Source organism: Vanessa tameamea, chromosome 5 (genome assembly GCF_037043105.1).
Source record: "Vanessa tameamea isolate UH-Manoa-2023 chromosome 5, ilVanTame1 primary haplotype, whole genome shotgun sequence".
NCBI classification, from domain to species: domain Eukaryota; kingdom Metazoa; phylum Arthropoda; class Insecta; order Lepidoptera; family Nymphalidae; genus Vanessa; species Vanessa tameamea.
In genome coordinates, this window is record NC_087313.1 from 13,886,037 (window position 1) to 13,903,425 (window position 17,389).

General features: G+C 33.0%; 2 protein-coding genes across 3 annotated transcripts in view; one reads left to right on the top strand and one right to left on the bottom strand.

Annotated features, from left to right (window-relative positions):
• The window catches only part of LOC113404466 (U7 snRNA-associated Sm-like protein LSm11), a 29,390-nt gene extending 15,299 nt beyond the window's left edge, over positions 1-14,091 (bottom strand). Inside the window, exons 1-2 of the mRNA XM_026645363.2 lie at positions 13,743-14,091; positions 3,543-3,661 (exon numbers count right to left, since the gene is read on the bottom strand). Coding sequence (XP_026501148.1) covers positions 3,543-3,661; positions 13,743-14,037 — 414 coding nt within the window. The 5' untranslated portion in view covers positions 14,038-14,091. The remainder of the gene's footprint in view (positions 1-3,542; positions 3,662-13,742) is intronic.
• The window catches only part of LOC113404464 (ecdysone-induced protein 74EF), a 151,558-nt gene that overhangs the window by 42,669 nt on the left and 91,500 nt on the right, over positions 1-17,389 (top strand). Inside the window, exons 4-6 of one of the 2 annotated variants that reach the window (XM_026645360.2) lie at positions 16,510-16,598; positions 16,842-16,967; positions 17,059-17,209. In XM_026645360.2, the coding sequence (XP_026501145.1) occupies positions 17,135-17,209 (75 nt within the window). In that variant the 5' untranslated portion in view covers positions 16,510-16,598; positions 16,842-16,967; positions 17,059-17,134. Of the gene's footprint in view, positions 1-16,509; positions 16,599-16,841; positions 17,210-17,389 lie in introns of both variants that reach the window. The other variant, XM_026645359.2, reaches the window with a different exon arrangement.

Genomic DNA, 17,389 nt, shown 5'->3' on the forward strand with positions numbered 1-17,389 from the left:
ATTTATTACGAGTACGTAGATACACAATTTTTTAGAAAAAAAGTTACAACAACCGCCTCGTATGTCGAATATTTAATTAGAAAAGAAAAATTTATCTAAGAATATGTTTTTTTTTTTTTCAAAAAATGATTAATGAATCGTTTTCTACATCCTCTGAAATACGGGCTTAAATTCCTGAAAAAGGTCCTTATAGTTAATAAAATTGTACAGGTATCAAGAGATAATTTGAGCGAATGTTTTTGTCGACCGTACACACGTGAAACACGCATGCGCATAACACGCAGTATGACAGCGTCTCGCCCGCGGGCCGCGACTGGCGGCGGCGGCCTTCGCAGCCGGAGCGCCGCTGAATATTTTTAATATACTAACAGACACGACTGCGCGTACGCATTATTTTCGATTATTGTCAATACTTAAGTAGCAGTATAAAGCAGAATTTAAACATTTGTGTTATTTTATTGACCTTTAAAATTGATAAGAATAACTGCAAAGCGTACAATGAATTCACATTAAATTTAATTAATTTCATGTTCCAATTGTATTTTTTCCCTTTGTGGTAGTGCTTTGTACAGGCACGTGTGGGTAGGTACCACCACTTAACAGACATATTTTCTGCCATTGAACAACAACATACTTAGTATTGTTGTGTTCCGGCTCGTAGAGTGAGTGAGCAAATATAGGCACTTGACATGTTCCCAAAGTTGGTGGTGCTTTGGCGTTGTAAGGAATGATTAATATTTCTTTCAGCGCCAATGTCTTTGAATAGTGGTGACTATTTAGATTCTGCGGGCCATTTGCACGTACGCCATAAAAAAAAGAGAAACAAAGTCAATTTTTTGCATATAACTTGCAATTCCCGTTTTCTGATTAACCTAAATGAAAATGACACGGAGAACAGCAGCAGAGGATCAAAAATGAGCGACCGACATACCTGATTTTAGCCTTTTTTACCGAGACATTAAAAGATTTTATCAAAATCAGATTAGAAATCGAAATAATTTTCTAAAGAATTAATTCACCACGGCCCTTAAACCGGAATAAATCGCCCTAATCCGAAAATATTGGACAAATGATTCATGATAACATAAATCGTAATACCGTAGACGTTTTAAGCTGGACTTACGACCCGCAGACTGTAGTGGAAATCATCAACCGCTTTTGTCTGCGAGTGAAAATTTATAAACGCCATTATAAGTTATTTGCAAGTGTCGGAAAGTTCTAGAAGTTAAGGAATCATCTAGTATTTTTTTCTGTTTTTTTATTCGTGTTCCGGCGCGACATTATTACCCCCATATCATTTACCCCGTGAGAAAACTTTTGTCCAAACTGGGTTATGTTCGGACTAACAGATGAATCGGTCGGCATTATTAAAACTTTTGTTTCTTCTTTACTTTTTAAATTTGACTTGGCAGTTAGGTGAGAACTGTACGGTGGTTTCGTCTGGGTACAACCGAGGGCTAAGAACACGCATGTCCTGGTGCAATATTTTCAGTTTATGACCGTAATGTCGGATTTACGATTTCTCCCGGGGAGAGAAATGAAGCATCTGTGGAAACAGGCTGTCTGAATTAGATACATTCATCGTGTTCCCTTTCTCTTTGTTTATCGGTAACAGCGGACTTTCATCGACTTTCGTACATTGCATTGTGGTTGTCGACGCTAAAACTGATACAAATAAACCAAAGTAACAACGTAATATCGTGAAAAACAGAAGTTATACACGAGTTTGACAATCGAAATACCGAACATAGAAAGCGGTACATCGTATATCTGAAGTTTTTGTTTTAAGACATTCTGATTACTATCTTGAATGGTTCTTGTCAAAATAGTTCGCGATTAAGTGTTTTTTTAAATAAATTGTAATCATTGTGGTAATCTTCAAAATTAAAATTCAAGGTAAAGATAGGTCGGCGTACATACTTAATGTAAAGTGGAAAAATATTCATTTAAGGAAAAAAACAATGTCGAACATACAATTCATTTTTAACAAACAGTAAATAATTATAAATATTAAGAACAAAAAGATCGTATTAGCGATACGAACGATCAAAACGAAAACAACATACAAATAAAAAGGATCTTAAGAATATTTAACACATCATTGAAACATTCTTTGTGTAGCACACATTACAGACAAATTGCATGTTTGTACAGCGCCATTAATAGACGCTGCGCAAGCGAACTGGGTGACGTAGACGGCGCTGGCATCGGACAAGGCTCTTCCTAGACCTTTTTCAGTGAGTCACTAGGCATTTCTGTTTTACACACTTGGCAAACAGTGCCATAAAGTTGACCGCTCTCAAATGACATATACGACGAGATAACACCGTATTTACTACTCTCTGGCGCCTTTTCCGTACAAATATCTGTTAACATGACTAAACACACATTGGGAACTACTTAATCAGTTATTTGTATTATCTCGTTGATCTTATGGAATGTATTTACAAGGTTTCCTTCTATACCTTCTGTGTATTCTCTCTTTTTTTATCCATATTTACTCTTCCATATTATTTGTTTATATTTAAAGTATAGCCTGGTACTTAGAATCTTAGTTAAATATATTTTCTGGAGCTAATCGAAGTATCGAAACGATTAAAGGGTGAGTGAGCCAGTGCAAGAACTATTGTCTAACTTCAGACAACTGCTTTATCAGAAGATATATATTTTGAATTAGCTCGTATGTCTTTCTAAAGTAAATTAAAAGACTGTTTTATAAAATTGGCTCCACAATGTATACCATGTTCCAAATGTCGATTTCTTCTGATAGTTATGACGAATCATCTACGGCTTTATAGACTATACATAGTTAATAGAACATCTATTTCGGCGCAGCATCCTCTGCCAGTGGGCGAGTTCCGGGTTGGACGCGAGCCAGATGCACTAATGATGCACAAACGCCCTTTGTAGTTACGATGATGAGAACATGTAAGATTGGAAATTATGGTTTCGGAACTAGGAAAATACGACAAGTCCTCTCGTTTATGAACATTTTCCTAACGAGTTTTTAACTTAAACTTAAAAGTATTGTAGCAGTCTGTTAATGTCTCCCTGCTGGGCGATGGCAGGCCTTTCTTTGACCAGATTTGTTTATCCCCAATGCTTGGTTACTTACGTGATAAATTTTCATCCGAAACCTACATGTTTCCTCACAATGTCTTAATCGCCGAGAAGATGAATTTAAAACTTATTATAAGACTACAATGGAAGGGATCATGTTCAAAAGCTTTTGGAAATATTTCAACCTTAAAATTATCAACGGCACAACGATACAATGTTGATCGCTTTACATTTTCATTTTATAACAACTAACTAAAGCTAGTTGATCTGGTTGCAGATACAAGAGTCGGACTAGTTGCCATTATTAAGTTCTCTCTGTAAAAATTCCTGAAGTTTACGTTACATCGTCGTACGTCACTGCCTCAAAAAGTTCGTATAGCATTTGGTCCTGACCTGACACTAAGACAATACATAACCATTTTCCCCAAAAAATCTCCAAAACAATTATTGTCTAGAGGCATAGAACAGATGCTATGTATTACCTTGATCCTCAATCGCTGGTCCACGCATTCTTTCAAGGCTCCGAGAGGTCCCATCATCGTTTCTATACGCGTCATGACATTCTTGATATTCCTTCTGTTCCTCGTGGTTGGTACGAGACCTGAAAATAAAATTTAAATATTGAATAAAAGTAATCGATGTTAACCGCACGACGAGTAGAAAATGAAATGCACCCTTATATAAAAGCTATTGAATGTATTGGCTTTTGATTTAAGATATTGTTATCCGTGACATACATGGCACGAAGCGTAAAAGCTACTTATGTGTTAAATTAAATTTACATTATTATATATATTGTAGTTCCTTCAGAGCAGAATAAGGGGTGAGTGAGTGAGAATTGTCGTTAAGCATACATATTTATTTTAATAATATCGAACAAAAGCCTTCTAATAAAATAATAAAAGTTTAAATTAAATATGATACAGAGGATGTTTTCATAACAGATTAAGTAGTTCCTTGTAAGGAAATGGCGCTGACCTTTGCCACACAACACGATCGAAAGTTGTGAAGTCATCTATCGAGTAACTTTCAAAAGAAAAGTTCATTGCGAATAGTGAACCAATGAAAGAAAATCACTGCCTGAATTTTCATATAGTAATAAAAACAAAGCAACATACACTGACAATTCTACTCAAAACTAAGAATAAACTTGATAAAACCTTTCATAAAATTTTAGAATACATTCCCGAAGATAATTTCTTTAAATTCTACACAGACGATCTTCGTAAAACTGGACGATCTTCCTATATTATAGACATTTGATAAGAATTATGTAATCGTGGAATGAGACGTGACGTCTCAATTAAGTTTATCTACAATAATTTATAATAACAAAAAAATCTGAATTACATGAAATCAAATCATAATAAAAATATTAGTCAAAGTAAATTAAGATATTTCTTCCGCATTTATAACAATTCCATGAAGCGACGCAACAACGCGTGTTGCTACTATTAATTAAAAGAAAGTAAAAATAATTAATCGCTAACGATTTTATAGCTGGCAACAACGCGAAATACTCTTTGTGTGTTTCTACAGGTGTGTTTTTCAATACAACGAAAAACACGGAGCAACGACTTTTGAAAATACGTCAACCTCTTGTAAGTACCATTACCCAAATACATATACAATATGTTATATAAAGCATACGGTGTACTGTGGCTCACTAAACTAATGTTATTAACACGTGTGAAGATTTTTTGGAAGACACTTAATTTACATTAATTTAAAAGAAAGGACTTCAGCAATATTAGGGATATTTTTTAAAACAAAACTACAATTTATAGGAAATAAAACGTATATATTACAAAATATTAAAAATATAATAATGACGACTGAGAGAGTTCGTTGATTCGGTCAAAGATCTCACGTCAACATCTCCAAATTTTACTAAATACTACTATTACAAAAATGTCGGTGTTTGTCAATGCAAAATAATAACGTAACATAGTAATAAATCTATGCAACTCTCGAGTCGAGGTACCAGGGAGGCATAGCTCGCATGCGGTCGCCGATCGCGAATTACTTTCACTCGACTATCCCCGGGCGGTGACCGCGCGCGGGGTCGTCGTCCGCGAGCCGAGCGCGGGAAACGCCGCCATCATGCCATTCAGAAAAGCGCGCCATGTTTACACAGATGCGCACCGAAACGCGTTGCATCACTTCCGTTTGCGTTCCGTTTCGTACACATTACGCGTACGTAACACGTGCCGATTTACTCGTCTAATTGATAAATTTGTTATACCAATTTATCATTGATTTATATTTTTCTTATTCATTCGATAAAGTGGAACTGAATTGATGGATTGATTCAATCAATCATAAAAACTATTTAGCCTTAACTTTTATATTTTTATCGATCCAACGTATTTTAGTATTGCCATTATTATATTGTTTGAACTATTTTGTTATATTGAATAAATCATTTAATCAAACGCAAAATTATCTCCAGTATATTCTTAACCTACTGTATCTAATTTATAGCCCGTCATTTAAAGTAACGTAATGAAGTAATACACGCAGATATATATAACTACGATAAGATGGAGCACGGCTCGGCGCACGCGCAGACGCTCACTCAGCACTGTGATAACACGCGACTATTGTAACTCAACTGAGTCACTCTAAATCAATACTCATATTATCATCCAATTTAATTTAAGATTATGTATTCGATCGGAATAATAATAATACTTTTAAAAAATGTATTTGTTTGAATACAATAGGAATCGAGATACGTCGAAATTAAATGGAATTCCAATTTTAATAGCTAAGTATCTTTTAAAACCATAGATAAAATAACATTTGACATGCTACATTTAAATATTTTTTATCTGTATCAACACATCAAATATTTTTCCAAGATATTGATACAGTTTAACTATGCAACTTTCTTTCCATGTTTATTTATTTTTTTCTTTCCCGTGAATATCCGGGGGTGTCAATGACCGATGCACCGGGGTGCAACGCAGATAGCATGCGTCCCACTCATGTGAAAAGCGGTTATGCAACATGCTCACGCGAAAGTCTTCGTACGTAGCCAACGGAGATCTTCGATGACATGATAGACACTTGGATATGATATTACATTATCGTGATCTCTCTTACGTTTATGGAAGGCACCTCACGCGTCCCTCCCTTAACGATCGTTTCGATATTATTATGAATATTAGAAGGAAATATTTTCACAGTGTATCCCAACTTTAATTATAATTTTATGCTGACTGACTCACTGACTATCTGCTTGTAACCCGCCCGCATTGTTCGATGGAAATTAAATTTTAATTTGTTTTTTACGACTAATTAAAAAAGTACTCTGTCCTGTTCCACACCAATTCCGTGCCAAACTAATTAACACCCATTCGTACAAGCATGATTGACAAACATCCAAACAGACGTTTGCATTTAAAACTTTACTAATGTTCATTTACTAAAAACATTCATTTGCATTAAAATATCACATAAATCTAACTCTTGCAAGAGAATTTGCAGATAACGACATACACACACGACCACAGAACGTTACAATAAAACAGACTAGCATCAATAAACTATAAAAAAAGGACGTGAACTGATTTTCATAATTATTTTTATCGAATAGGATATATCTCAAGGTTCGAACGATATATATTTAAAAAAATGCCACACCTTCGTTCCGCGCATATATTTCTACTGTTGAATAAACCAATTATATGTCGATAACATTGACAAGCCGTCGTTTAAAGTTAGCTGACGTACATACGTGTAAAAAAAACATTCACTCAATTAAAGAAATATATAATTAAAAGAAAATGTTCGGCGTGTCTATATGTAATTAGGAGCCACTGTATATACAGACCGTAAAAGCTTTCGTATAATGACTCAATGTAGAGTATATATTATTTGTACCGTAATCGCTATTGTGGTTTCGATTTCAATATCCGATGTAATCTTCTCGAAATCGATACAGAATATCGAATAACGCTATCTCGCGCATACGCAACAGTAAGTCGTTTCAACTAACTTCCTTATTTTAAAACGGTATGGATACGCTAATTAAACAATGATAATATCTACAAACTCGTTCGAATTAGGTTCGTATTGCAAATAAGCATCTTACAAAGGAACTGGCCAGCTGTGCGTTTCGTTATTGCTCAAATAACTTTCGCGCACCATTTTCGTCAAACGAGCGGGAAAATGGTGTACGCCATCATGCGATTGCATGCTAGCCCTAAATAAAATCCGAAATAAACGCATCGCATTACGATTACACGTAAATTTCTAATAAAAACGCACACGAAAGCGGAAAAAAAATGTACCTCATTTTTAATACATTGTACATATTTTAGTTTACTATGAATTATTTATACATACATAAATAGGCAAAAACAAAACAGTTTTATACTCTATGTGAAAACCGATTCACAATTTTTTTAATCTGTAACTATTGATCTTTAATGTTATCAATAAAAATTAGAAAACAGAACGTTATTTATTTTGCAATAACGACGCGTGTAACGTTAAATGTCAACTTATATACATTTATTCTAAATAAAAAAAAGTAATAAAAACGGACTGAACAAAAACAAGTGGATGAAAAAGAGGGAATGTTTTCTGCAATAGGCCCCGTGCGTATCGCGAAACGCCTACTGTTGCGCCATCTCGCCTAACAGTGGTGACAATACGTAGATGCCCAGCTGACTGGGGCCTTCCCAAATAGTATATGATTCATACGCACTTCGAGGTCATTATTAATGGAAAATAATTAACGTTATGACCTCGACGATAATCCAATGTGGTTTTCAATCAATCTCTTTACATTTTTTTCATGCAAAATCGATATCAAAAGGTAAGTAATGTACCAAAAAAAATTAGAAATCTAACATTTCCGAGTGAATGTGTTGCCGCTTATTATTGAATTGAATTTTAGGTAAAAAATTCGAAAGCAGGCATGTCTCCAACGTGAGAGAAATTATCGATGTAGTAACGTAAACGTATCATCGAGGGAAAAGTTTTACCAGAAACTAGGGTAACAAACCCTCCGTACGATGTTACGTTGAAGGTAAATGAAAAAAATTTTTTATATTGTAAATTGTATTATTAAGATCTGATGCAAACGACACTAAATCATTAATTTTTACTTGTTTTTTATTTGTTCTTCTTGACAATTATGTGCATCTGTTTGGCAGTCTACACTTATAGAAGTAGACGTCTCCCCAACTTCTTGCAACAGTAATAGTTTGCCTTTTTTCCATTGTATTCATATTTTTGAAGAAAGATATTTCTGAATTTCCACAAACCTGTTTCGACATTTTCTTGTACTACAGCCTCCACGTGTACCTCCGATGGATTTGAAATCTTTCGTTTCCGGAGTCGATCATGTCGAGCAGCGGCTGCTTGTGATGAAGCCCTTTTTTTTTAGATTGGTGGAAAAATCGTTGGGATATACGATCGGCTATTTTCAATCGTTGATTTCGCACCGCCAACAAAATGAGCACTGCAGATGCGACTGTTTACGTTCGGCTCCCACGGTTTGTTGTCTGCACTGCTAAAAGATAAATATGAAATAACGCATAATGAAAAAAAAATCCTATTATATTTCGTCCTCACGTCTTATACAGGCATATACGACGATAATTTTGAGAAATGAATAAATAAATGTAATATTGAGTAAAATTTACTCATACTCGTCTCACAGCCTGTATCCACTTTTTCCTTCTGTCAATTTCATGGCTTTTTCTCGCAAACGAGTAAAATTTTAATTGCCGACTATTTTGTTCGGAGTTGTTGCACCCAATAACACAACAATATCTTTTGGCAGGCATTATTTTCCGATATTTTTATGTATTTACACAAGTTCAATCCGTATGCACGAGCTCACTCCGAACAACTGTTGTCACCACATGGCCACACGGGCATCTACTAACTTTCCGATTGAGCCTATATAATTATAATAAGACAAGGACGAGCTATGGGTCACGGGCCGTATGCAAATCGCTGCTGCCATTGTTGATATGCAACGACATCAATGGGTTCTGTTATCCTTTTCTGTCTTTTGAATGCTTATAACGGTCAGAGAGAGACAATAAGTTAAAATACCTTCTTAAACCTAAACAGATCTATGTCCTACAAAATGAAGTATACAAAACTTGATTATATATTAAAAAACGTTATAATTGCTGGTTTTACCAAACTCTATTTCGTTATTATTATTTTTATATTGAGTGACACTGACTTTTCGTTGTGACTCAAACTGTACCCAAAAAATCTTGAAACGTCCAAGGTTGTCTGTCCGACAGCCCTGAAGTGACGTCACGTACACGAGTATCGCTTAATCATATAAAATTAAAGCACTTTTAAATAACCGAGATGGCCTAGTGGATAGAACAAAACCAAAGATCGCGAATTTCAATCTAACCAAGCACGGTTTTCGTAATATTCACCTCGTGCTCGTCTACGAAGTATAACACCTTGAATACATATATCAGAACAGCGTGAAGGTAGACCATTGCCCAAAAGTGTAAAGCTACGTACTTTGCTTATCAACAATAGCAGAAAGGTGTTATATCTGTACGATGTTGATAAGCCGTAACATATACATAAACATACGATACGTCCACACATCGCCAACGCTGTGCCAACGAGCCACGTTCCCTGTGTTTCTAATTACCCTGAGTCACTATTTAAACCGAAACAGTGATCTGAGGCAACGATGTTTTGCGGTGGAATACGAAACTGTTGAGTGTGATATACAAATGAGCCGGCCTGGTCTCGCTTCGCCTTACTTGGGCTTATAGTATATAAAATTGTTTCACTATACTTTGGGATTAATAACAGTTTTCACTGTAAAAACTGCTTATTTAAATGTGGATAAGCTCATTATGTATGTAAATAGTGTTGTGACGTAGTCTTCTTTATTACAAGAAACACAAATTACAATAAAAGACTCCTTTCGAAAGTTAAGCTTATTCATCTACTATATAAATAAAAAAGAATAATTTTAGCATCGGTCCAGCATTGGTTCAGTATTGGTCCGAATGCGATGAAGCTTTGGCGCGAAAAACAAATTTTCTGTTTGTCCTTCGATATAAACGTTTTATATAGACCCTTCTACGCGTACGAACCCGGGACAGCCAGCTAATTCAATTATAAATTATGCAAATGCACGTAGGACATTTTCTTAAGTAAATTGTAGTACGACATATTTCAATTATATTCTCTTCTATTACATACAGTAATGATGTAATGTATATTTTTTAAAGAAAATCGTTTTTCAAGCAATGACTTTGTGAAATTCAGTGATTCTATAAGGTCATTAACCTTGCAATAATTGTTTGCGCGTACAGTTTGTTTACAAGCGATCATAGGTACGTCTCAATTACTAGATAAATTGAAATAAATTAAGATCAACATATCATCGCTCATCAGAATAGCTAGTTTATGTGCACTACACGTTTACCATAGACAATAATAGACCGGCTTTATTTAATTTTATTCTCAACGATAGCTTTGCCTGATTGAGACGCGATGTTTTTTCAAAGATTTTGAATTTCGAACACCTCTCAACGATGAATATTCGAGATTATAAAAAAAAATAAGAAATTGGATTAAAACTTTGTATTATCAATATTATTAATATATTAATATTAAAACATATTGTTACATATTATACTCATTTTATTTTAAATTCAAGTATGTATTTCTGCATTATATATATATATATATATATATATGACAAAGACTAATATGTATCTATAATATTTTTTGCACCTATTGCAATATAGACTATGTAGAAATATATATGTATATATATATATGTATATATATATAGAAAACATATACATAGTACTATATTATACACAACTGTTCATGAATTCGGCGACAAAATGGATATCCAAATAATTATAAAGATCAATGAACTTTTTTAGGACACGAGAAAAATAATCATTCTTTTACATGAATCATTCATTGAATTTACGAATCACATCGTCTCATTTTATATTCATTTAACTGGATGATTATCACCATAAAAGTATGTACAGGCTGTCCCAAAAACCTAGCTCATGATAATCCACAATAATATGACCTAACAGAAAAGTCATCGTTTTAGATATATTTGAATTTCATTATCGCTTTTGTGACACCTGTATAAGGTCAGAGTCGAATGAACTTTATAAAGAAAACATACTTACAAAATCAAGATTGTGTTTGAATCAATAATTGTTTTAATGGATGTTACTTTACGTGCAACCCTCGGCGTGGATATTAAGATTAATTATGATAAATAGTGGCTATTCATCCCTAACTATTTCATTCACACGGTCCGCCGACCGATCGCACGCGTCGAAGTCGTACAAGCGACTGGGTGGCCTGAACTTACCAGACGATCGAATTAGCTTGGACATATTGATATTTTTAACCAAATTAAAAAACCGAGAGGGTCCTAAATGATGAATACATTTGTATGTTACGCGAATTTTATCGATGTTGATTTAACATGATTTTAAATGATATTTCGTTGTTTTATTTTGAATGAATTTTTCGTAAAACTATTTTCATTTATTCCAGTCGCACTAATTTCATTTTTTCTTAGACAAGTTAATGAGCTACCTAAAAAAAGGTCTATTTTACAAACATTGTATAACTTTGCAAGGTTACCATCGTTATAAATAAAGATCAGTCTTGGATTCCATTAAAAAAACATGATTGCATTGCATTGCATTTCTTCTCAGGATTGACATTTGCGGTTGTATCAGTAATATTAAACGTATTAAATAAACAATTAAATATTTCTTCTTATTTTAAAAACCAATAGAGCGGGAGAACATTTTTATCCCACCGGGACATTTCACGCATGGTGACCCTACGGGGCCGTTTATCCCGGCCGGGGGGAACGACCGTCGGTGACACAGAGCCGAGCGTTGAACGGCCTAGAATGACCTCGTGCGTGACCTGGGGTAGTGGCTGTTGAGTGGTGACGTGCGCACGTGGGAAAGGGTTGATGTCTGTTAACTGTTAACTGACACCACTCGCGGTTTTACTGAGGTAGAAATGAACATTTCACGAGTATATTACTAATGACGTATGTGAGACGTGGGCTGTTCAAAGTTTAATTATATCAACGACGATACAGACATCGCAATATGTATTTCGAAATTATTCGTACTTTATACCTTTTTAAAAAATATATTTAATCAGCCATTTAATTTTAACAAATCGTTAGGATCTTAGTTCCGTAATAACTTAATAATAATTGAATTACTGTCAAACAGTAATACAAACATTGCTGTTTCCTTTTGAAGTCTTATCTAGCCATATAGCCGATTATACATATATATAATACATAAGGGACAAAACAACATAGTATATATTTTTCTTAGTATATGAAATAAAAATAAAAAAAAATGATTTAACAAAATAGTTCTACATATTTGTATATATAAATACTAATACCGAATGTCATGCACTGCACAACCTCTAAACTGTTAACTTACATAAAAAAAAAGTATGCAAATGTTTATACCTTCACATGACCGCACATGTAACCATAGCTGTGTAACATACTAGGAACTTGAGGGTCTAACAAAACTACAGTTATAACGGTTACTGAATAAAAAAATATTTGCATGACTTAACATAATAGACAAATGTTCGCACTCGGTTGGACATCACTATGTGATCAAGTATATGACTGTGTTACATACTTGTTACTGATATACATATATATATATAAACAGCTTTAAATGTATATTATTAGTGTAATAACTTAAATAAAAAATAAAAAATGATAATATTCAGTTTTATCTGTCTCAGTTGCTGTTTCACAGCCAACTACTGACCCAAATTCAATGTAACTTAGTATGAAGCAAGCTTGATCTTAAAGGAAGAACATAGGCAACTTTTATATGTCTAATTCTGCTTAATAACATGCCAAATAACTTAATATAAGGTGTGGTTTATAGTTAAGTTGTAATTAAATCGACTGAATTGCCTTTAAAATGTCTAGTATTCTGTATCACATAAATATTGTTAAACATACGGCAACAATAAAAGGCAAACATTTCCATTCTCATAAGTATAAAAGTCAGTGTCAGTGATCATTTATGGCAAGAATTAAAAATGACAACATCAGTTAGGCGAAAGTGATCTCTCTTAGTATAGAGAAAGGTGAATTTCCACCATACTGCTTCTGGTATTGGTCTTGTAATAGATTAGTAATACTTTATGAAGAATTAAGTTAACTTTTAGTACTAAGCCTAAGAGGAATAAGAAGAATTAGCCATAAGGAGTGGCATTGGTATTTGTCTACATTTTAGCCCGCAATCTTCAGATATATGCATCTGTCTTAGTAAGAAGTAGCTTTCAGCCATATATAAAATTAATTATTATGCCTAAAAAGGGGATTGTGACGTAACAATACTTATGAAACAAAAAATCATAAGATATTTTGTACAATTATCTAAATTAGAAACTTAAAGTTTATGCTTATAAACTTTAATTAAGCTTAGTTTTTATCTTGTAATAAAATATTTCTTTAATTTTTTTATTATTTAAATGAAGGTTTAAAGTCAATTTTCCATACGTATTCATTAAAATATTATATTTAATAAATTTTGACACGAAATATACCCTCAATGTGACATACATTAGCATAGCACTATAAATATACACATTTATGCGCACAATATAACCTCAAAACGTACCTTCATATTGAGCGAACCGCTGTTTGTTCTTTTCTTCTAATAATCTTTCTTGCTCTTTCTTCTTTCTTTCCTTCTCTTCTTCACGCTTCTGAAATAATTCATGACGTCCTACGGAAATGATAGATGATGTATTTAAACTTTCATACTTTAGAGCGGCTTCGAATTGTTGTAAATTTTCATACATTGGTGCATTTTCAACGGGTAGCTTAGGCTTAGGAGCATATAAAGCCTTAGATGGGTCGAATTTTGAACTACAAGCGCTTAATTCAGATTCAGATGACGATTCCGAAGACATTTTTAGTTATTCAAAGCTTTCATAAATAAAAACAAACATTTAAACTGACAGTTAGTCCATACTGTCAAAGTGACTATTGACATCATTACAGTTGCGTTTCGTATTCGCTCTAAATATTAAATTTTATCGAAATGTAAATGCGAAAAAAATATTTCATAATTATTCTTATTTTAATAAAAGTAAACGTAAATATATTCGTAAATATATGCCTTTGTATTTAAAATTGATGCGGTATAAAATTTATAATTATTAAATAATTAGTAACAATAAAATGTGAATATAAACATATTTCCAATGTTATTTTAATTAAATATTATTCAGTTCTGAATAATTCATAAGATCAAACTAACAAGCAAATAAGAATGAATCAAAATGTTCACAAGTTGTTAGACTTGAAACATGTTTTTATACTGGCATTGCAGTCATAGCGATCTCGTGATAGAATGTTGAAGGCTCTTCCTAACTCCAATAATGTATTTAATTGCAGCTATTATGAAAGCATTATAGCTATAAACCTGAATAACATTCTTTGTTTTAATTTATTTTTACTATATAATTTTAAATTAATAATTTAAAATTTAAAATACTTTAAATCACGATAACTATTTGATAATAGATGGCGCTAATTGGAAATTATTAATCAAATTTAAATACAAAATGTCAGTAAATGTAAATATGATATAAAATCATGTTGTTCGCTGATATTCTGAATAAATTAGATATTATCTTGATATGTCGAACTCATTGCCAATGTTGCGATAGTATACAACAAGGTCTTCATAGTAGCATGCAGTAGGAAGTAATCGAACCAAGGTCGACTGGAGTCTATCTAATATTATAGAACCAAGGGAAAAATATGAAATAATACTAAAGATTAATTATGATTTATCTATTTATTTATTATTTTTTAACAATGCATTAACTATAAAACTACATTTTTGAAAATAAATAGTAGGACTAGTAATAGTAACTTTTCAAAGGTAGAAAAAAAATATCCCAAGTAGTTTCCAATTACTAACTTACTTTTTAGAGAAACTAGTTCTATAAAGTAATTTATTTTTATTTATAATCTTCATCTTAATACATCGTTTTACAATAATAATTTTGTGTATTGATATTTCTACCTAATTACACTGATAATATACAAAACATGTTTGTTTGTAAGTCAGTCGTATAATTATAATCGAAAACAAGATGAATAATTGATTTCATATTCACAAAATATTGCGTAATGCCTAGATTGCATGTGCGCAGTTTCCATGACAACTGCAATATGGCCGCCGAGTCAACGTTCTAGTCACGCCACATCGTTTCATTTCACTTTTCACCGTGATGATATATTGACACTTTACAAATTAAAAATGCATATAAAACATTAAATTATTCTCTTAACGTGAAATCGATCTATTGCATAATCCGTTTTCGTGCTGAATTTATTTGTAGTTTCATCTTTACGATGTAGGCGAAATGCCGATCACAAATAATTAACGGATAATTAAAATGTAATTAAACATTTTTTTTTAAATTGATACATAGTTAATGTAACTTTAATGTGCTGAGCAAAACCAATCATCCAGCTTTCAAAAAAAAAAAGACACATTTAACTTTGCTTCAAGTTTAAAGAAATCAAGCATATATTTTACTTTATAATGTTTAGTTACTGAATATATTATTAGTATTTCAACTATTTTAAAACTAACATTAAAAAAAACAGATTTCACAAGACAGCGAAATGGAAAAAACCTAAACAATAAAATATTACTAAACGAAATGTAATACTAATTATACCTACAACAATTAATTAAAACAATGGTTAAGAAAGCACCTAGGAAGTTCATAGAAAACAAAAGTCAATCTTTGTACGCTACTCAGCAATTATAGAGAGAGGCTGAATATGAACACTTTTTGTTTTATTGTTCGTTTGTACGTCTTGTTTAAATTACTTTCCGCACATTTTCAAAGCTACATTATTTATTTTTTCTAATAATGACATTCATTGTGTTGAGAAACAATCATTGTTATAATTTAAAAAGTTCAGCTTTACATTTTTTATAACGGATGACCATAGCCTACAGTTAGCGTATAGTTTTGTCATACTATGAAGACAATATATTGAGATACATACCTTATGATAAAATATTTAAGGAAAATAATCTATTAATTATTTTTATACTATAAAAATTTACGACATATTTTGAGTTTTAAGATACGTCTCATCACGTGTGACGTGTTTATATTAATATGGTCATACCCATGCTTCAACCCATCTATGTATTAAAATATTAAATTTATAAATATTTGCCTAGATTTGACTTATCATTCGTTCACATAGAAAAAAAAACACCACTTTCTAACTAAAATATGTTCTTCTAATTATTCAATCAAATAAAGACATTCCTTTAATATGTATAACGATGAAATTATGAATATAAACGTTTAAAGATAATTATGAGCGTCATTTACTGTTTGCAGGGAGAAGCGCGTGCGCAGTGGGTGTAGGCGGGGCACGCAGCCTCTATGCCGCATCGACGCAGGTTCGACATACATCGGGACGTCGCCAGGTGAACTCGTTACACTACCATTTTTCTTCTAAAATATATGTTTCGTAATATTTTGCAAGCTTATTAATATGTATGATTTTTAAACCCTATTGTTTTTGTTTAATTAACTTAGTTTATTTTGATAGTAATGCCTTCAACGATCAAATATGACTGTTGTTAAATAAAGTAAAAGAGTGGTTAGTGAAGGCCTGGGTAGGATTTATCTTTGAAATGCGTGAGAGCCTACTCTTATCGTTTTCGCAGGTCGCTGTTGAAGAGAAGTGATTTATTGGGGGTGAGGTAACCTGGCTGAACTGACGAGCCAACGCGAATACCGTCATGTGTTCCTCTGAGTACCTAAGCGTCACATAATAATATACATCGAATAATGTACGTTCCGTCCAAACACTGCCAAACTTTAAAAACGAATTTATTAGAGTGTAGTTTAAGTTGTTGATCGCGAGCGCGTGTGTTGTGTTAGTGTAAGAGCGCCATCTGGCGTGATCGAGACGCGCAAGGTGGCGGGGACGCATGCGCCGTCGGTGCCGGCGTTGGCGATGCCATTTATTGAAGACGAATGGTGGTCAGCGGAGAATGAGGGCAGGATGGTCGATCTCTCCAATTGCCTGCAGGTAATATTTATATATGTGGTAATTACTATATTAATATTTTAAACTGACCAGATCTAACTTGAAATATATATATATTAAAAAACAATAAATTTAACAAAACATTTTTTGTAAATCATGCCCTATTAAATTGACCAATTAAATTCTTAAACGACTAAAGTATACTAATTGATTTTTCTTATA